Source organism: Numida meleagris, chromosome 16, assembly GCF_002078875.1.
Source record: "Numida meleagris isolate 19003 breed g44 Domestic line chromosome 16, NumMel1.0, whole genome shotgun sequence".
NCBI classification, from domain to species: domain Eukaryota; kingdom Metazoa; phylum Chordata; class Aves; order Galliformes; family Numididae; genus Numida; species Numida meleagris.
In genome coordinates this window covers 10,006,431-10,028,622 of record NC_034424.1, presented here as the reverse complement: position 1 = coordinate 10,028,622, position 22,192 = coordinate 10,006,431, and the positions used below count along the sequence as shown (strand labels likewise).

Below are 22,192 nucleotides of genomic sequence, written 5' to 3'. Positions count from 1 at the left end.
CTTTGGTCATAAATTTTCAACTTGAGACATTTTATCTCTGGAAAACTGAGCATATTCATTCTGTAGGTGAAAAACAGCATTTAGTTGGAAATTGTAATTCTCAGCTTAAAAAGTTTCAACAAAAATCTTTGAAGGAAGCCTATTAAAAGCGTCTAAGTCGCCTTACAACAAAATTAGACAGACAAGATCATATCACAGCTCTTTGGGTGATAATCCCATATCTGGCTGTTGTCAGCAGGGAATATGCTGGGTCAGGGCTCAGGCACAGCAGGGCTCTCTGGGTAATTCTTCCCTCGATGGACCTCCAGCCCTGGTTAGCAGCAGGACAGCTGGAGGCTGCACCCAGGACACTGTTAGTAGCACCAAATAGCTCTTACCTCCACAAGCTTATCTGACTCCTGGATATCCACTTAGACTGCTGGTCTCCCCAGCAGGCAGCAGCAAGAACTAACACAGCGTTTCCCTGAAGCAGTTCATGTGACATCAGAAACACTGACAATCCTCTAGACCTCTGCTACTCAGTGGATCAAGCAGATGGCTCCACAACACCGAGAAAAAACCAATGCAGTGCCCGGTTCTCATGATCCCCTGGTTTTCTGGCCTGAGAGAACAGCAGTGCCATCCCCCAGTATACAGAGAACACACTTTCAGTCTGCAAAAGCAAAGAAAGAACTGCACTCTGAAAGAAAATCCTGCTTTGTTTACAGGTTGATTTTATTTACAAATATACTGAGGTGTAATCTCTCTCTTTTTTTCTTTTTCTGTTTTTGTTTTAGTGTCTTTGTGTGGGTGGGTGTGTGCACATGGGAGGAAGCATAATGTTTGAGAAACTCATGTATCTTGGCTGCCAGGCCATGGTGGCAGAAAATAAAATCAGCAAAATGAAATTTAAAAACACTAATAAATAATTTAACAATGACAAGTAATTAAATAATAAAGAAAACAACAACAATCTACATACATTATGGTGGCTTGTTACCAACACAGAAGGAAAGAAGGGGGAAGCTACTGCGAAAGGCAGATGGTTACGTATGAAAGAGCATATTCATATTTTTACAAGTTAAACAAATTGTAACAGACAGCTACAAAATACTACATTTTGATAACATAAATACAGAATATATAAATATACAAGTAATACAGCCATACACAGCTAAAAAATCGGGTGTTCACTTAAAAATGGAGTTCCCAATGCAAAATATCTGGCAGTCCCTTCACAGTCACTGCTGAACAGAACAGCGGTGGCAGAACCAAGAGGATGTGGTCGGTGTCCTTTAGGAAGGCAAATGACCGCCAGTTTATTGGGGCAGGCCTCAAGTGAGCAAGGCTGAGCCTAAGTCCCCCCAAAGCCAGCACCTTCCGTACTTGCCCAAAGGTAAGCACGTGCCTAAGGAGCCCCCTAGCGAGACAGATCCAAACCTGAAGCCCTGGCACACTGCAGTGGGTGCAGGTGCTGTCTGTCCAGTGCCACCAGTGAGGAGGAGGGCTGGCACCTAGAGATGGACCGGCACACGCAGGAGCACCTGCTCTCCATGGATGTGGGAAGTGCTTTGAGCATTGGATTGTGTGCAACACTGCCCTGAGCACTTCAGATTTGAGTACTGTGGCTCCAGCTTCTGCAGATTTGTTGTGCTTTAGTATACTCTCTTTCCTTCCACTTTTGTGACAAAATTTGGGACCTGTAAGAGCTCTTTCCTTCCTCTTTGCTTCTGCTGTTAAATTTTAGTAACTTTTTGGGGTGGCCAGGATTATTGGTTTGAAGTAGGCGCTCTCACAAACCCCAGCTTGCAGCACCCCAGCAGCATCACAGAGAGCTGGGCTCCTAGGGAGGCTTTGGATGTACCTCTGATCCCTAAGGAAGCTGAAGGGGGTCCTGAGCACAGTAGAAAGAGGTAAGTGGGTCCATACCATCCCTGGAAGGTATGTCAGCATGAAGAACCTTCCCCATGCAATGATGGCACAGTGAGATGGCTGCCAGTAGAACAGCATTGACCTCCTTAAAGGACATGGGAGTATTCATCAGACATGGGCAGGGTGGGTCTGAAGAATCCACTCAGCAGCCATCGTGAGACTAGAGCGAGTCGTGCCATGGGCATGGTTAGCAGTGACCGAGCCAAGTGGTCTGGATGTTTTTAATGACAGATTTTAAAGAAGAAAATGAGATCAAAATTCCTGGGATGGTGTTTCAATCTCAGTGAGTGTAACCACTGTATTTTACTTACAACTGTAGTACATGTTGTGACTGTGAAACATATCTACCACCAGTCCCTAAGCGCTTAGAACACAGGTTTTATTCCATAGCGCTTTGGAAAATAGGGGGCTGAGAAGAGCAGTACATGATAGGCATTGTTCTCTTGACATTCAGGCATGCAATGAAGCATGCTGCCACCCAGCTGAGAGCCACTTGGGTTTGGTGACTATACTGCTCAGTAACCATTTATGAATGCAGGAAAATCTGTGTGCTATCATTGCTTTTATAAACAGATTTGGTAATTGCACAGTGAAGACCTCTGAGGAAGATGGAACATAGTGTATTCACTCTGATCTCACAGAGATCTTTTTTAAACATTATTGAGCAAACACTAAAACCTAATTAATCATCTTTTACTTAATTGCATCTTGTCACCACTTTAGCTTAACATGTATTCCTTGCTTAGCCAAAACAACATGATTGAAGCACTGAGAAGAGCTCACTTGATGCATTTATATTAGAGAGAGGTTAATTTCCTAGGGAAAATGATCACTGTAAGGTGCATGTAATAAACTGCTGTCGTGACCTTTAGCCTCCAAGCTCCCATATGTGCAATCATTGTTTGCGGTTTCCGTGGAAGAGCCAGATGCTAAGAATTTTTGGCAAGGGTTTATCAACTTGACTCAGTATAAGATATTACTGTGATATGGCCCATTAAACATTTTACTTTTACCCGATCTGTGACATTTCCCTTGCCAATAGAAGAGTAAAAGAGAAATCAAAAAGGTCAGAGGTTGCTATATAATCTTTTACTGCAGGTCTCAGGTTAAAACCACAATGATCACACCCCAGTAGGATAATTTATTCCACACACACACACACACACACACACACACACACACACACACACAAAGTGACATTTATTTTGTTTTAATGAACTTTGGCCTTTGCCAGATATAATGGGTCTGCTGGAAACCTTCAGCTATGCATTCCTTTCCTTGACCAGCAGCAACCCACAGTGGCAAGGGAAGCATTATGCATGCCAGAGGGCTCGACTGCGTAGTGCCTGTGGCATCAGAGGTGGTAGAACATGGGGGAGCAAACAGCTATGACACCATCACACAACACACTGAGGGAAAAGAGATGGTATGTACAGGTACACTGTGATGAAAGAAAAAGAAAAGGTGGCAAACAGCCATCTAAAGAACAACAAAAGATTATGGCTATTTCAGCTATCAAATGGGATATCTGATCCTTTCCTTGGAAATGGATTGTATTTTCAACATCCAGGACAGAAGCAGAGGTAGAGTTGGGACAAAGCAATTCTGTAGGTCACATTATAGCTCTCATACAAGTCTCCATTTACATTAAAATACCATTTCAATCCTGCCAATAATGAGAGACAAAGCAAGATTTGTGTCTAGTTTATAAACCCGGTATGTTTGAGATGGTGAAGATGCTTTTCTACGACTCTGAAGAAGCACAGGAAGAGGATGGGTAAGAAAACATAGTGAATTCATTGAGATTTGTGGTTAGAGATGTTTATAATGTGCCATACGAAAAGTGCTTGCCTCTGCCCTGCAAGCAGTACAGCTCACCTGAGTTCTTTATAAATATTTACTACCATGCAGAGAGAAAGGAAATTGTTATTTATTTTAATACACAAGGAAAGGAAAGGATGGGTAAGAAAAGAAAATTCTTCCAATTTCAAAACACATCCAGGGGTTCACACCCTTCAACTAAAAAGCCACTTTCCTATCAGAAAGCAAGAGAATGGTCACTAGCAAAAGTACAGGGGTGTAAAGGCCCCAACTCCTCAGAGAGACGAGATGGGCACCTGCAGGGAGGGGAGCATCCTCCAGCACCTGTGTGGGACATGGGATCCTTTGGGCACCAGGAATTGTGTGGAAGGCAGGTATGGGGTTGGCTGCCATGCAGCAGCAGGAGGGGTCTATCTCCAGGTCTGTGCTTCACTGCTGTACTGTATGCATGTAGTCTTCTGTACCAGTGCTTGCCTCACCTCTGTAGAGCGAAGCTGCATTAACTTATCTCAGAGATAAAAGTTTACTTTCTTGATAAACCTCTAACACTCATGGCCCACATGTCCATTCTGGAGAGGAACGTGAACGCATTTGTTTCCTCAGACCTAGCACCCGGGCCTTGCCACCCACCTCTCCTGGGCACAAGGAGAACTGTTCTGCACCAGGAAGAGGTGTGCGGCTGCGGCGGAGCTGCCCAGCAGGACGGTGGTGGGTACAGCGGGCACCCCCTGCCAGGCATCCTGTCCCTCGGCCAGGGCCCCAGGAGTGACAGTGCTCCTGTGAGCATGCTGCGACCCATGGAGGCTGCAGCTCCGCCCTGCTGCCAGTCCTTGGCCGAATGTCACCCAGCACTCTGGACTTGGATTTGGCAGTTATGGTCAATACACTAAAGGTATTTATTTCAGAAAGGGTCTATCCTGCCAATCTTTCCCCATGAGCTCTATTTTGAACACACCCTGTAATTACTGATATTACCCTGGCAAATTTTCCCCGTGAAGTTTTCTCCACTAAGAACCATGACTGTACTTGTCTGCCTCTCCACATTATAATTATCACCAGGCAATATTCATAACTATGCTATTATTATTTATGATATTTTATGCCCTACAAAAACCTATATGACATATGCTCAGACTTCAGAGTCTGAGATGATCAAACTTCAGCTGGGACATTCCCCTCAGTTCAAGCACTTCTTGCTCTTCCATTTGCACTACTAGCAGGTTTCGTTGGAGTATTTGCTACAAATACAGGAGTCCCATCAGTGTGAAACCTGCAGGAATTCGATTTGACTCCAGTCCAATACATCCAAACCTCCGATTGTGATCTCTTTCCTACTTTTTTCCCAGTTGGTGCACGTTTCAGGACTTCTGATGGTTCAGGCTAGAACTGTATACCATAGATTCTTGCTGAGGCAAGACAATTAACTAAAGGAGTGCTTGATTATTCCAGATGGACAATGGAGTATAGCACATTTATGCCTCATGCAAAATATAAATAAACAGAACAGAATGAACAACACATCTGCCAATCATAGTCTAGACTTAAAATTTGGCACTGAAATACTTACAAACAAAAGTAAATGTTTTATTCTCACACTTCAGAAAAATTAAATAAAACTCCGTCTTGTAAGCACCTTTAGTTTTAATTACTTAAGATCAATACTAATCTAAACGCCTCTGTCCCTAACATGCATCTCTTCTCCAGGGTCATAGACCTTTCTTATTACAAAATCACTGGCTTTCTCCACAAATATTACTGTTAACCAGTTTCCCCAGTACCATATGTATAAGGGCTATAAACTAATGAGCAGATCTAGGTTATGTAGAAAAAGTGTAGAAAGGAAACAAACGTTGAACGTCACATTTACATTAACTTCTCACAGTTCAAATGGCAATTTTTCCACAACATAGTATGAATCATGCAGTAAGAAAAGGGAGGAATCTCCAGTTTCTTTGATTTATTTGTCATATGGTTGACTGATGTCAGTATCAGTGGCTTAAAAAAAATTTAAACATCCAAAAGAAAGGAAGAGAGAAAGGAGGAAAAGGTCTAGCTTTCCACAAAATCCATTTCCTTTACAACGAAGAGCTCAAACCAAACCAAAACAAAGGCTGCCGAAGAGCAGAGTCTTCTGTTCCTTTCATGCTTCTCTCTTGGTCTGGTGCAAGCTGGGAATCAAGGGTATGTGACTGGTGGATGTGTTTTGTTTATATATGTATGTATGTAGGTAGGTAGGTATTGATATATGCACGTACATACATACATATATGCACACAAATATAGTCTTCCTAAAAATGCTCTTTGCAGTCCAGAGGCAGCAGGAGTCACTGTGAAGGAAGAGCTGGGCAACATATGGCTGTAGAGTCTGCACTGGAAAAAGTCACTGGCTAAATACACGCCGGCTGTTTGTTTTCATTTATTTTCATGAGGCGAAATACGAGCTCTGCATAGAGTACAGCCTGTCAATGGGGTTTCCTACCCTAGCCTGCATGGAGTTAACTTCAGAAGAGGCAAGAAAACAGTCGCTCAAGCTAGTTAAAGAGGTATCACTGTCGATATCATGAAAAATGGAGTCGTTTCCTGCAAATGAAATGTATACATTAAGCTGTATTCTGTGCAGCCACAGGACACAGTACACACGGATGCGATGCTTGTATATAGCACACTGCAGCAAAAGGGAATGCTTCTGGTCTTGTTTTTGCATGTTAACATAATTTGGCTCTAAGGGTCTGTCCTATAAAAAGTAAAGCTAGCAACCAATTTGCAGAGTTCAACTGGCAGTAATATCACTTAGAAATGCGGAAACCTGCCAGTTTCTAATATATATGTCAGTCAACAGCAAGCCTCGGCTGATGACGTGAGCAAGCAGTGTCAGGGAAAAGAGGGCTCCTGGTGCCCCATGAGCTGTGACTGAGCACTGGTGGGGACTCAGGGCAGGAACGTGGGACCACTGAGCCCACAATGGGAATAAGTGGCCTGAGCACTGAGTAATGGTCTTCGTTTACACATAAGGCAAGAGGCAGGTCGACAAAGGCAACCGGGCCCAGGAGGAGGCCCAACTTTCCTGGCCTCAAATGAGTTATAGTTGTAAACATGCTTTCCTTTCAGAAAATTCCACTCTTCGTGGGCTGGTTTGGAACACAGCACCATATATTTCCCTTAGCAACTACAATTTCAGCTTATTTAATATTTTAAGATACCAGAAAGAGCTCTAGCTCAAGGAATGTGAGCTTTAGGGGAGTGTTACTCTGGTTCTTTTTCCTTACACATTCATTTAAAATGGCTTTGTCTTAATTCCTGCATTGATTTTGGAACACAGAACATGCCTCCAAAGGAGTTTTGCTTAGAAATTGCCAAGCACATTGTTAGCAACAAAATCACAAGTCATCTAATGCTCATTTGCACTTCAAATATCCTCAGCTCCCTACAGTATTGACCAAATTGCCTGGCGAACATTGTGGTCTTGCCTCAGTGGAAAAAGCAGTCATACAGACCCAAGCCAGATTTCTTGTTAGTCTGTACAATCCATGCTAATGACAGTCACGTGCACATGTAACTGCAATGAAGTGCTCCTGGTCAACATAAAAGAGTCTGATGTAACAGGTCCTCTTTGTCTATGGCAAGGCCAATAATCACAGTCTGAGAAATCCTCTTAAATTTTATTTACGTGCCACACTGCAATCGTCCAGAATCAATTATTAGGCATTTAATATGCTTGTGAAGAATTTAGTGTACCTATTCACTTGATGTTGCATGGTAAGGAAATTGTAAAAGCAAACCATCATCTTGATTTTGGACAGAGAATATAATTATGCAGGAGCAATGTCCTGTGGTGACATATCTCTCGATAGCTCAAGAACAAATCCATGCATGCGATCTGAGGGATCTTTGAGGGGTGGTTATTTATTTCTGAAGAAATAGATCACTTCTCTTTATTAAACCACTTTTCAAGGCACTATCTTTCCAAAGCTTCTAGGATAAAGGAAAAACTTGTGAGGAAGGTAAAGAAAATTTGTCACTGTTTATTTTTAGTCTTGGACAGTGATTTAAAAAAGTGGAGCTGGAGAGATAATGTTGCTTTTCTTTATCATTTATCAAAACTATACTCTGTAGTAGTGTCCAGAGGCTGGGAAGAGCCCTCTTCTACCCTTTTATGTGTACACGAAAATATACACACAGAACTGACCAGTAGAAATTCCTTTGTACAAATCCCAGAAAAATATTATAACAGCAAGTAACTCCGTTGAACCTTTGGAGTGTGAACCAGCATACGAACCCTGCTATTTCTGATGCGGCAGAATGATGCATGCCTTACCATAAGGGTTCATGTGGTCGCCTGGCATTTGTGGAGGGGTCAGACCCTGCTGAAATGGGTCTGTGCCATAACTGCTTTGATCCATTGCTACAATCTGCTGCTGTGGTGGCGCAAGTGGCGTGTAAGATGTCATCATCCCTTCCATTCGGTTAGACATTACTTCTGCAAAAGACACAGGACGGCACAGTCACTGCTTAGCAACAGAAAGGCTGCAGATATCACTATTGGTGGCATTACTAAGCATGAGAGCACAGTGAATACAGGTAGGTGTCTGCGCTGTTCAGAGGAGCCTTCACAATCTTGTCTGAGAGTACAACTAGTTAGTGCAAAGACCCATAATTTCCGACTACATCGTTTCTGGACCATATCACCCATATCTGGGTGCTGGATCATATCTTCCCAAAATTTTCACGTAACTGCTATAGCCCTTACATTCTCTAATCCCAGTTGGTGCCAGCCTAATACTGCTAACACAGCAACAGTATAGTAATTCTCTATGCTGGAGTGGACATCATGTGGAGCAAACAATGTATGTTTCCTTGACAGCAGCCTGCAGAGCAGCCCCTCATGCAGCTCACAGATTATGATCCTGAGGGTCACAACAGTTTTCTGCTCTGTGTCAAGAGAAGAATTTGAGGCTGCAAAGTCTTGAGATGCTGCCCTTCAACAGCATCCCTGAAGTAGCAGGACATGTCCTGGCAACTCTGCCCAGGGCCTGGGGCGCAAGAGGGGCTCCCCGTGACACAGCTGAGCATGGGCCCCTCTCTTCATGAGAAAATAAAGCTAACTGGAAGATCTCCATAGAGTGAGCCTCCTGGAGACTTCCTCCAGTGTAAGCTCCTCTGTACTGCAGGTTTCTTCCAGGAAGGTGGTACTAGCTTCTGTGTAAGCACCTTGAGGGTCTGGGAAGAATCTGGGAGAACACACCACAGTCACTCACACACAGCAGCTCTTTGCGCTTCCGCAGGTGATGGTACACACTTGTGAATACTCTGTGTGGCTGTACTGAGATGGTATGTACCCATGTGGGAATGGCACTTTGAGAAAGCTTGTAGGTTCTTTCCCCCTTGCTTTGCCTCCATCACAGATCCCCTACCTTGCCCTAGTCGCTGAGAGTTTTGTTGCTCCTGCTGCTGCTGGTGCCTTCGTGCTAGTTTTTTCATCTGAGTAAAAGAGGAAGAACAGAACAATCTTATGGGTCTGAATGGAACCATTTTTTTCCTTCCAAAATTCTCTGCAAACATCAAATCAATTAATACAGACCACTTATATTCACGCATACACCACCTTGGGTTCAGTTTCATTTCTAAGCTTAAACATTTCAGTTTCCAGTTCGCATCTGCAAGCAAAATCTACTCCTGGCCTTGTGGTGCTTGGAGGACATGAACTTAATGTTTGTGTTCTCATATGGACGTACACAGAAGCGCATGCAAAATATGCATAGTTCAGTCCCTTGGATCTCTGTGGTATGTTCGACATCTTGGGGGTGGGGAGAAGGGAATCCCTGCTGCCAGACAACTAGTGTTTTACTTTTGAGAACTTGAGAAACAACCTACCTTTGCTCTTTGGTTTTGAAACCAAACCTGGACAACTCGCACACTGAGGCCTGTTTCAGCTGCTAGAGTTTCTCTGACCTAGGGGAGGAAATGTTTAAAGCTGTATTTTTTTTCCCCACATCTAGCAAGTTACATTTTGAGAAGGATACTTGCACTTACAATAAATACTGTGTGCACAGAATTATTTTTTTAAATTCCTCATATTTTTGCACAGTTTGTGCAAGTTCTGCCCTTCACATCACTACTTTCATAAATAATAAAAAATATTCTGAGCAGTGTAAAATGTTACTAAATCATTTCATGAGTTTTAGTTTACCAATAAACTAGTTCTGCATGAAAAATTACAGATTTAGCTATAAACTATGTTTATGCTTTTCAAGTACAACTTTATACTTTAAAACAGTAACAGGGCACATTGCACTGTCCCAGGAGACGTGCTTTGTGCACCTGCAGGACAGTGTCACTTTTTGCAACAAAGACAAATTTAGTGATACAACTCCATTTTTTTTTCTGTCAAACTCAGGATGAAATAATTATCAAGATTAGCTTTCACAAAGATTTCATTTTCACCAGTTTAATCATACCTTTCCCTAGCTGCTATAAATGAGCTAACACCACGGTTAACTTTCTTAAAAAAACAGGACTGGAAGGACAAGTGGTAGGACCAGGGCTGTGCACCCACTTCACCAAAGAGTGAATCCCTCTGTGGTGGGAAGGAGAAGGGCCCTTTACCCAGGCTCTGAAAGTCCATACTATGTTTTACAAAAATCAAATTCATTGCTCTGTAGGAATCAGTCACAGAGCTGCTCTACATAATGAATAATCAGAAATTACATACATATAGAATAGAACGGCCTTTGCGACCTGACGCTCTCACCCTGTGCACAGCCTGGTGTCAGAACTGCCTGTAGGTCCCTACTGAAGCACCTACCTTCCTGCAGGGCTTGGAAGACACTTCAAAGGATGCTTTGAATGCTCGTCTCTGCTGCGTAGTGAGTATTGTCCTTGGTCGTTTAGGTCTCCTTGGGTCCTTCCCATCATCACTTCCTTTTCCTTGGGTTACTTGTCCTTTGGTGGGTTTAACATCTCCATCTTCATCATCACTTTTAACTGGTGAAAAAACAAGATATAAAACTGTTCTTGTTCCACCAAGATAACAGGGTGTTTGAGAACTGCTCTTCAGCTGTGAACTCATCAACAGGTCAACTATTATCCTGTGTTTATCTGAACACCTACATTTACTGTGGGCAGGAGGAGATTATCTTAAATCTTTGTGTACAGCCTAAATCAAATTCCACAAAAGCAGAAGAATTTTTTTTTCTGCTTCATTTATAATAGAGGGCATGGGACTGACCAGGGGATGTAAATTCAGAATACAATGCAGTATCTCCAGAAACTGGGCACAGAAAGCACTGGCACCCTTCTACCATCATCTCATTCCCTCTGCGCTCACCCGCTGACACTGCTGCAACCACGCCAACTAACACACACCTTTGCCTTCACAGATCAGCTGCATCTTCTCCCAGTGCATTAGTTTCAGAGAGGTGCCACCATCCCCAAGGCTGAGGCAGTGAAACAGTGGAAATGCAAATATTTCCAAAATATCTTAAAGTCTGTTTAAATAAATACAGTGTAGATTCCAGATATTGTTCTGAATATTTTGATGCTCTGGAGATAATATTAAATCAAGTCTTTGCCCTGTAATTTCAGTATTCTTTCTCCATTTATTACAAACTGTCAGTATGTGTACGCACAAATTTATCTTTCTTGGCAAAAGCACAAATACATATGTGCTTATGTAAATAGATTATTTGTATTTTCTATTGTTAGACTATGAATATTCTTACAATCTGGTAATATTATGTATGCTAGTATATTGTACTGTGAAATTTCATTCTCAGTGGCAAACATTAAAGAGTATTCTGAATTCTGATGTGAAAAACAACTTTTCAACTCAGTATATTTCATTTCAACAGATAACTGGTTTTTTTCCTACCAGAAAACATTAATGTACTATTCTAGGGACCTCAACCTTAAGAAACGTACTTGCAATTTTGATATACTCAGACATTACATTTGGGGAATTAACAAATTAGACTTTAATTCATTATTGGGTCTGATTATTATGCACCTAGCAATCTAATCACCTTTTACTTTAATAAGCATCTTTTGCCTAATGATTAAAGAGAAGTTCAGTCATTTTAATAACCACGACATTATTAACTTTCCAGCAAGCCATTTCTAAGAAAAGGTTAGTGAAGATTAGTATTGCTCATCGGAGAGTTACTTTTGTGTCCAGTGGATAAATATTTGATTAGAGAAGGACACATACTCAGCCAGGGTATGGGAGATCGTTTGCCCTCATGCAGGCACTTAGGATATATGTTTTCAATGCATTTGAGAATGGGAGACAAAACATCTCATTTAATTTGTCAACTTGTTTTTCAGGTTCATGTCTGGCTAACAGAGAATAATGGAAAAAAAAAAAAAAAAAAGCACCTCCAGGAGTAAGAAACTATCCCTTGTGCCAGCAGAAAATGAAATTGAAAGCAAGTTTGTTTTGTACTGCTTCGGCAGCTTACTGCCCAGTTGATCACAAAATATAAAACCTGGGAGTGAAGGAACGTGCATCCATGCCAGACACGGCCCTCCGAGGCAGGCAGCTGGCAACTACCAACCTCCAGTCCTGGCGTGGCAAGCTCATACTCGCTGGTGGAAGGAGCAGGATCACCACGCGCAGCCTGCAGGGCTGGGCACTGCTCCACACTGCTCTTTTCAAAGGGGTTTGTCTGGGTACAGACAGACTGCAGCAGGTTGCTGAAGCTGGGGTGGTGGAACAACATGCTGAAGGGCAAGTAGGAAACTCAGGCACCTCGTGCAAATTCACAAAGAGCTTAAACCCTGTGATATCGGGCTTACAGAGCAAAGCACTCATGCTCTTGCAAATACAGCAAAGCAATAAATAACAAGAAAAGGTCTGGTCCTGCACATCCTGCTGACATAGCAGTGACCTTTGTCTTGTTGCATTCCTGACACAAAAATATAAATTTGAACAATGTGGTGAATATGGCTCTTGGATTAGAGACAATTACAATAAGGACAATTACTGTGCCTATTTTCCCATAAACCAGAGGCAAAGATCCAAGTTATTTGTACGCTTAATGGAATGGTAATTGTTGATTTTCTTGGACATTTTCTTGGGAAATAAATGAGAAATTATGATGACTGGCACCATCCTGCACACACACTGTCTCTAGTCTTGGACTCAATCAGGGCACACATGCAACAACAAATTTCCAGTCTCACTGAGAGCACATGGCACAGAAAGGAGGAATGCTGCTCCTCCTGTTAATGCCTGAGCCTGACAGGCAGCCCTCACTGTAAATGTAGCCAGATGCTCTGCGTTTGGGACTGGAGAATCCAGACCCAGTGTGTGATCTTTTTATTGTGTGTAGTACTGTGCTCTCAGCCCCAGCCAGACAGCAAGCACTTTTGCTCACTCTTTCAAAACTTTCCCTAGGAGGTGGCTGGAGGACAGCAAGTATTCATCGCTCCCTCATTGTGGAGATCTTGAGGAAGACACCCATCAGCTATCAGCTGGGAGGGCTCCAGGGCCTTCTTTAGGAGAAGCTCTGCTTGCACAGCATGGTGACCTTCTGCCCATTTTTCTGGCTCGCTATTGAAAGTATATGAGCAGAAGATTCCCTGATATCAGGGAAAAAATATTTTAGGAGGAAACAATGCCTTCAGAAAGGAGTACACTTTGAATGATGTCTCAGGTAACTGAAGTCAGTCTGATTCACGTGCTGTGATCTTATAGAAACACACGATATTGACCCTCAAGAACCCCCATCTGTTGAACTTTACTAAGATAACAGCAAATTAAGGAAAGGAACAAAGTTAGGAAGAACAACTGGTAGTGGGGATTTTTAGCTGTGCTTGCTAAGAGCTATAACTGCACAGGTGACAAATGCCTATAGAGAAAGTGAATGTGAAAATGGATATAATTTTCTGTAAAAATGCTCTGCAAACTCTTCTGGCTTTCCCAGCTGGGACAGGAGTGGGAATGCTCACCTGAGTCGGAATCGTCTGGGCTGACGGAGCTCAACAGGTCTTTCTCTTTCTCATAGTCACTTTTACAGAGCAACTGCCCTTCCTTAAGAACAAACTCATCCCCTTTCCTCAGCTGTCGCTCACAGACGCAGCAACAGAAGCAGCTTAAGTGGTAAACACACTCCAGGGCTCTCATCACGAATTCTGTTGGGGCAATTTTTTCCATGCAGCCACTGCACTTGGCAGCAAAAAGCCTGCAAGAAAGAGAGGCAGAAAAGTCAAGGGGAACATCAGATCCACACACTGCATGAATTCAAACACATCAAATTCTTTAATTTAGCTACAGATCAGATTGCCTCATACTTTTGTAGATGGGGGACTTGCATTCTTAGTCTTGGAAAGATCACAATTTATTCAAATCTCAATTACTTTGGACTGCAGATTCCCAAACCACTTGTGCTGGATAAAAATATCAAGATTTGTTCTCATCTCACTGCTTTGTTCCTCTTTAGGATAAGAAACATTAAGGCGCTCCCAGAGTTTGGATAACTTGCTTCAAAACCAAATTTATTTTAATTCACTTTTCAGAGGAAAGGCTAAGCCAGCGTTTTCTTTATGCAGGCACTTTGATTTCAGCACTTAAAACCTATTCTGAATAGATTTCTTGACTTTACCTTTCTGGTATTGCCTGTGTCTGAGGAAGCTATAACAAATGAACACAGAAACGAGCATGGAAACGCAGTGCTGTTGCTGAGCAGATGACACACGCATGCAATCACACACATGCAATTGATAAAGAGAGCAGTGAAATAACATGGCTTTTCTTTGGACGCTGAGTTATTCCAGAATAACCTGTTTCCAAAGACAGACCTGTGCATTTTAAATGGTGTGAAACATCCTTTGGCAGAGACAGGCAGTGATACAATCTGCTAAATTACCACTATAATCACAGGCTCTACAATATACACTATATTCCAGACTAGTTCTTATTAAACCTTTATAAACCCCCTCTTTCATACATCATTAATTTTCTAAGATAAAGTTAGAATGATACAGATTAATTTTATTTTGCTTTTCTAATGGCAACTGGGAATCTCCCTAAGTGAGCTTTTAGGAAGACGGCTGCTTCAAATAAAGATGAATAGCTAAGTTACGTCCCCGTACCACACGGAGGATTTGGTAATTTGAAATTCAGTGGCTTTTATGGCAATACATCAAAGTGCAAGGTGCATTAATATTTACATTTTTTCAATGAAATTAACACAACTGCACTGATGCATTCACGGGAAAAAGGAGATTCTACATTTGATGATGGCATATCATGGTTTTTTGGTTTTTTTTTCATCTTCAAAATTATCACCTTTTTTATAAAAGGCAAATACATTTAATTTTAGAAGGCACAGGCTGTGGTACCTACTGAGCCCTCCAAAGCCTCCATTTTGTCTGAGCTATGAAAATACAGCAAAATGGCAGTCACTATCTCTTCAGCAAAGCAATGAAGTCACAAAATAGGCAAGAGGGAAAAGAAATTGTAAATACATTTGCATACTTCATCCAAAGAAAGGTGGACTGCCCAAGAACTTGTGTGGCTTTTACATCTGTATCTTTTGATCTGATAACAGAAATCTACTGTATTAACTTTGCAGGTTTGGTGCATACATTTGCACAATCAGAGCTACAACACAACATCTATACATTGTACAAATCACAGAAGGAACACTGAGCAACTCCTTCTTGGGTACGTAATGGATTAAATTTATTAAAGGAAAACTGATGGCACGCAAGACCAACAGCCACTGGTGATGAAAGGGCCGTTTAATTTCATACTGTCTGCTGAGTCTGTCCACAGCTTTTCTTTGCTGTTAGATGCAAACTTCAACAGCAAGAAGGAAATGTGATTTTATGTTCTGGCTACTAAGCATCACAAGAATATTACAATGCTTTAGCTAGCAACTTCCTATGCAGGAAATATTTCTATCTATACACAATAGCATATCTGAAAGGATTAAAACACAATGGGGGAAAAAAAGAGCAAACAGATTTTGAGCACTTAAAAAAGTTGTTTCTGTTTAACTGCTTAAACCTATTTGACTCAGTTTAATTAAGCTTGTATCTTTTGTCTGAAGACTGTTGTGACGATGGAGCACACTTAAAGAATCTGAAGATTAGCAAATCTGGTGTGAAGGCATCCGGCTCCCCTAACTGGCATCAGTTCATTTATACTGGTGTGACAGTTAACCTGTGCACGCTTCAGTAAAACTCAATGGTGGGATATCAGGAGGGATGGGACAGACCCTACATGTGGTAGCTGCTCTGCTGGGCTGCAGATGTAACAGCCTGACCAGGAAACATTGCTGCATTTCTGTTTCTACAGTCTCCAGGTTCCTGACTTCATTTGAATTTCAAATCAGTGCTACTAGCCTGAGAAATCTTAGAAAGAAACTTAAGAAAGCAACTGTGATCCTGCAGATACAGGCACTGATCTGTCTAAAACCTCTTGCAATGCTGCTGCTATGATGATAAAACCCAGCATTGTAGTCATGCTGTTAATAAAAGTAGTGCTGAACGATTGGTGTGCTTCATACGGAGGCTTTCACTGAAAGAGTTAATGCAGGATGTCTGCTCTGCCACCCCCTTTTGTAGGCAGACCACAGAGGCCAGGCTCTGACAGACACTGAAAGAATAAGGACTTTTTGAAAGGAGATCCTAGCAGAAATGCTGACTCCAAGAGATAGTGCATTAAGTCTTCCTGGACCAAACCATTTGAGCTGCAAATCCACTGGACCAGCACCAGCTCTACATGGGCAGCATCGTGGGACAGCACACCAGGGCCAGGAGAGCCTGGTCAGAAAGGAGTAGGCAGGAACCTCCCTGCTTCCCCTCCAAGCACAGCAGAAAGGGCAGCAGCTTCCCTCGGAGGGCTGCGGGAGGCCAGACAGGGAAGGCCAATGCGGCTCTTCTGCAGAGAGCGCACCAGCAGCTTGGGGCCTCTGAAGCTGGGGCTGGACTGACACTGCAATAAATGGTGCATGATATTAGATAAGACAGCAGCTGTCTCCAGTTTTCTCCCAAGCAAACTGCAAAATCTGCCAGTATTCAGTGAAAGTGCAAACACAAATGTAGTACTGCTTAGAAACAATTTTAAGGAGGAGAGCATATAGTACTCCCCTTCACATTTCCTAGCTGGAACGTAACAATATTCTGTTCAAATCCTTGTGCTACAGAGTGTATTGTTTACGTGACCAGTGTCTTCAATGTCATATTGCGCTATCAAGTTTTTTTTTTTCCTCCTTGTTCTCAAAATAAAAGATACCCAACACATACATAGAAAATAGATCACATTATTTATTGGCAATTGACTGTTGCCAGGAAGATGGTTCCCTCACAGTACTGTTTCCAAAGTCAGTCTTTTAGTTATAAAGAAATATATTATTGTCGGTGTGGTATTAAATCATTCAAATTAAGGTATATTTGTCTGACAATACTGCGTTATTTTCATATCCTTAATTGTCCTTTATCAGTCTAACAAAATCCCATAAACGGTGCTTGGGTACTCTCAGCATTATAGCATGCACTCACGCAAATGCACTCACGTGTTGCACTGTGTAGGATTTAATTTTGTGATTATAAAATTTTCATTGCACTTATCATTTTAAATGTTTGTAGGTGGTTTTTTTTGTTCTAGAAAGTAACCCAGGGTTATGTCCTTTTTTTTTTTTTTTTTTTTTTTGCACAAGGCAGTCTCACAACAGGAAACTAATCTTGACAAATGACCAGACTTTGATATCTGTGACCTAAAACACTGCTCATTAGACTGTTCATTTTATAAATGAATGGTAATAAACCTGTTGAGAAGTGTAGGATAGCAAGAATACTTTACAGATCACCCCTTTGTAAGCTTTAATCAAGGCAACACATTTGATGAGGAGCATGCAGATATCTGTAGAGACAAACACTCTGTCCCACTCAACCACATTTAAAGAAATATTTCTTTTGCTTTCTATACATTTTGCAAGTAATTTGCATAGCTCTGACTTTTTACCCCCATGGCTGATTATCTCCAGCTCTCTAAAGTTAATGTCAAACCTCAAAATCCTTGGACTTGTTAAAGTATGCAGAGAGTGGAAATCAAATGCCTTTATTAGAAGCCCCAGGAAATCTCTGACTCCTAAGCACAACGAAAACATTCCAAAGAAAATTGTTCAAAGCGGACAAAAGAGAAAAGCAGAACAAGAAACCTTGTTTTGAATCAAGAGTTTTATAAATAAATTCTGTTGCCTGGACTATTTTGAAAGACAACTCAATAACTTCAGAAGTTTTTAAGTGTGTTTGTCTCTATGCCTGAAACACTTAGGAGATTCAGCTGAGCTCAAGTTTGGAACAATGGCCTGTTTGTCCATTCAAGTATTTGTAACAATCACTGGGAAGTAAATTTACAGTACTAGATAACAAAAAATATTCACCATTTTAAACTGGGCGGACTTACTAAAATAATTTTGCATTTATTGCAGGGGCAATGAAATACTAAGACATGTGGCCTGTCTTTAAACAGTAGAGGAAAATGTTCACTAGCGGAAGAGGCCATAAAGATTTTATTTGTTAGGATATCCCTGTGAAGTCAGGCTGAATCAGTAATCCTTGGGAACAACCACAGTTACATGATCCGTTGTGCCTTCCTGCATGGGCACAACCATCTGGTGTTTAATATGTATCACTGATTTATTATCTCTTGCACAGCTATCTTGCCGTCAGCTTGACCCTGATATGCTCCTGAGAATCACTGTTCTGCTGTTTACTCTTATAATGTCCTGACAACCCACACTTTACCTTTCTATTACTCATCCAGGTTCTTCATTTCCTCCTGTTTGTGGGCAAACATATTTTAATTGTTTTATTATAACTAATTTAATCTGTGCTGAGAGATCTCAACGTGCAGTGTGAAATTTGCTGTACACATTAAGTGTGGTTCAAGAGGTTTCTTATATAGGACTGAGGTATAAAAATAGACTAATTCAGTCAGGTTGTTTATTTACTGGACTTCTGCCGTGAAGCAGGCAGGAAAAACAGGAGGGGGAACGATTGTTCACGAGGGTGGATAGCAATAGGACAAGGCGGAATGGTTTTAAACTGAGACAGGGGAGGTTTAGGTTAGATCTTTGGAGGAAGTTTTTCACTCAGAGGGTGGTGACGCACTGGAACAGGTTGCCCAGGGAGGTTGTGGATGCCCCATCCCTGGGGGCCAAGGCCAGACTGGACGTGGCTCTGGGCAGCCTGGTCTGGTGGTTGGCAACCCTGCACTCAGCAGGGGGGTTAAGACTAGATGATCTTTGAGGTCCTTTTCAACCCAGGCCATCTGTGATTCTGTGATTCTATGAAGCAGTAAATAGGAAGTTATTAACCGTTATTTGATATATGCGAGAGGACAGAAGTTGCTGCCTAACTATATGGGATGTTAAAACATTTTCCTTTCTGTGTTATTCTGGCATTACGTGTTGCAGGAAACCACAGCAGATACCTGCATTTTCTTTATTTAATAACTATGCAAAGATGGTGGTCACAAGCTTTTGTTAATAGTGTAGGCATAGGCTCAAGCTCTGCTACTTTTCTATCTGGTAATAGGTGGTAGATGACATCCCTGTTGTGCCTATATATCCAGCTGGGAGTTCACTTGGCACTCACAGAACAAAATATGTTAGAGACAAAGTAAAATACATTATGCTTTTCACACAACTGAGTTTTATTAAGGAAAGAAATTAAATTACTAACAAATAACATCTGTTACTTCTTCGTCAGGAGAAATTTTGATGCTTCCATGATCTGTAGGTGACACAGAACAGGGAAAACACTGCATTTTTTCAAGTGTAGGACTGAATGTTTTTGTAGCACCTTACAGCTCACGGGCACACATAAAAAAAAATGAAAAACCTTCTTGGTTGCACTAAGTCCTGAACATTCAAAAAATCTCACATGCACTAAAGCAGAACAGAAATATAATTTTATGATTTGGAAAAGAAGAAACTCAAAAAAAAAAAAAAAAAAACAACAATCTATGTAAAATATTTTCCCTGCAGAAAAAGTAGTTACATAGTTTATTAAAGCCAATTTCATAGATGAAACTTCAGCAAAATAAAGCTAATTCTCTTTCACTGAGCAGTAATAAAACACACACAAAAATTAGAAGTTTCTAGGAAAAAAAATAATATACACAGAGAAACTAAAACAAAAGATCCCACCTTTTTCTAGTGGGAAGGCTGAGGAAAGTATTTATGAGCCCTCTATCCACAGGTGCTGTGTTAAGAATAACGACTACCAACGAATATTGCATTTAAAGCTATGCTTCACAGTGGGGAAGTGGATTTCTACTTTCAAATGTGGCATATTGTGGCACCAAGTTTTTTCCTGTAAACACTCTACGCACATGTCCATGAGGAGGGCTGTGGAGGTAACCCGACATATCTACGGAGACGACATGGTCCCACCCTGCGCTCACGCCCTGAAGCCCATGGGAGCTCGAGCCCCCGTGTTCCCAGTGGTGCATTACTGAGGCCCCAATCCCACAGCTCCACTGCCAGCCTGACCCAGATGGTGAATTGCGGCATGCACACTACCAAAATCACACCCTTTGCTTGGGACTTCTTTCCCAGTGGAATATCACAGAATCACAGAATTGCAGGGGTTGGAAGGGACCTCAAGAGATCATCGAGTCCAGCCCCTCCTGCTAAAGCAGGTACCCTAAAACAGGTTGCACAGGTAAACATCCACACGGGTCTTGAATATTTCCATAGAATATATATGAGGAATTGCCTGAATGGGAACGGGACCTCGGCCCTCACATGGCTGCTGGGAGCCTCCTGCCCTGCGGCTCATTCTGGTGCCAGGCCCAGGCCCACAACCTTCCCACTGACAGCTCCGGGACTGAGCCCACTGTTCTGAGACTAATGAAAAAGAAGCAACTGATTGCGAAGGCAAACTGCCAAAGTGGGGACAGAATGAAGGGAAAAGTTACATCTTCCTTAACTATAAAGTAAAACATAAAATGTAAAGTACAGAGGAGTTTCTCGCTTCAAGCAGAATGTGACAAAATGGATTCTCCTCTTTGCTTAATTTTCACCCCTTAATTGACCATTTTGTTCGACTGCCTTCCATCACTGCCACGCAGCTCTATTTTATAGCATTTTTCCTTGCAATGCTTTGATGGAAAAATTTATGAAGAATCGAATTATTGCTGTTAGAAGGGAATTAAAACAATTTTTCATTTACAAAGTCACTGATATTGCTCTACTGTGCTCCACCTTTGGGAATCCAATTGCTCTTCCCAGCTACTCCCATTCCTCTTTATAGCATGGCAATTGCACTGTACAGATTATGGCTGCAATTTTCTCCTAATCTGTTCTGGAGAATAGAAACTGTTATAAAAGTTAAAGGCTCCAATTGAATTGATAAAGTCAGGATTGCAATTAAGAAGCCTAATGGATTAACAAAATACAATGATTTTGTTAGAATAATATTTTTAGGCAGCACAAACATTTGGGAAATAATGTTATTTTGTCTATGAGTTAAAAAAAGGGTAAATGGGCTTCTGTTATGCTTTTTGTATAACTTTAAATTATATCAAAGTGCTATGAAAGTATAATAGGTTTTGGGAGTTTGTATTTCTGCTGGAACTCTGCTAAGCAAGTTCATTACTGGCAAACAACATTTTCCCCATTTTTCTTTATTTGGATTCATATTCAGTTATTTACACATATTACACTAAATCCATCTTTATTCACTACCTGTACAACCTCACTGATTTCCAAGTGCACAAAATGGCTGATGCTGTGTACAGTGGGGGCCTTACTTCGTAAACCAGATCTGTGAGAACGGCTTTCCTCAATGCACTGAATATTCACTAGTCTGATAAGAAGTCTTATCTTTCTTGTTCTCTAAGTGGCATACTGAATTTACAGTTGCCTTTGAATTTACATTGCCAGCAACACAGTGAAATTCTTCTAATGTAATTTTTATATGAAAATTCACCCTAAAGGCTCCATAAGCAGGGAAATTGTACTGTTGGTGATTCACTGCTTTGGCCTTCACTTTTAAAGAAAAAAAATAATCATGTCAAAACAATTCAAATGTAATTTCTAAGTTATTTCTTGGCTGGCAAGAATGACTTAGGGAAAGAATTTATACAGGGCCTTTCCTCTCAACTGAGAGCATTAAGAGGAAGAAACGTTATTTGCCAGTATAAAACAAAATAACTTCCTGTGCCTGCTGCACTGATGCTGTACAAGAGCTTGTGCCCAAACCCATCAGCACAGCCAATTTAGAAACTGATTTGCAAGGGAAAGATACCTTAGTCCTGTGGTGTTAATGTCTTTACAGTGGGGGGTCTATTGCCAGCTTCTCCAAACTCATCAACACAATCTATTATTAATACCCAGAAAGGCTTTATAGTATCTTTATTGCACAAGGCAATGAAAGCTCTGTGGTGTAATCTGTTATCTATATTGCAAAAACATGTGAAATAAAACAAAACATAGACACTTCATAA

At 41.4% G+C, this 22,192-nt stretch overlaps 1 protein-coding gene across 1 annotated transcript in view; it reads right to left on the bottom strand.

Annotated features, from left to right (window-relative positions):
- Nucleotides 462-22,192, bottom strand: part of LOC110406957 (LIM/homeobox protein LMX-1.2-like) — a 42,689-nt gene continuing 20,958 nt past the window's right edge. The window contains exons 2-7 of the mRNA XM_021414077.1: nucleotides 13,678-13,910; nucleotides 10,535-10,713; nucleotides 9,604-9,681; nucleotides 9,144-9,210; nucleotides 8,048-8,209; nucleotides 462-6,312 (exon numbers count right to left, since the gene is read on the bottom strand). Coding sequence (XP_021269752.1) covers nucleotides 6,155-6,312; nucleotides 8,048-8,209; nucleotides 9,144-9,210; nucleotides 9,604-9,681; nucleotides 10,535-10,713; nucleotides 13,678-13,910 — 877 coding nt within the window. The 3' untranslated portion in view covers nucleotides 462-6,154. The remainder of the gene's footprint in view (nucleotides 6,313-8,047; nucleotides 8,210-9,143; nucleotides 9,211-9,603; nucleotides 9,682-10,534; nucleotides 10,714-13,677; nucleotides 13,911-22,192) is intronic.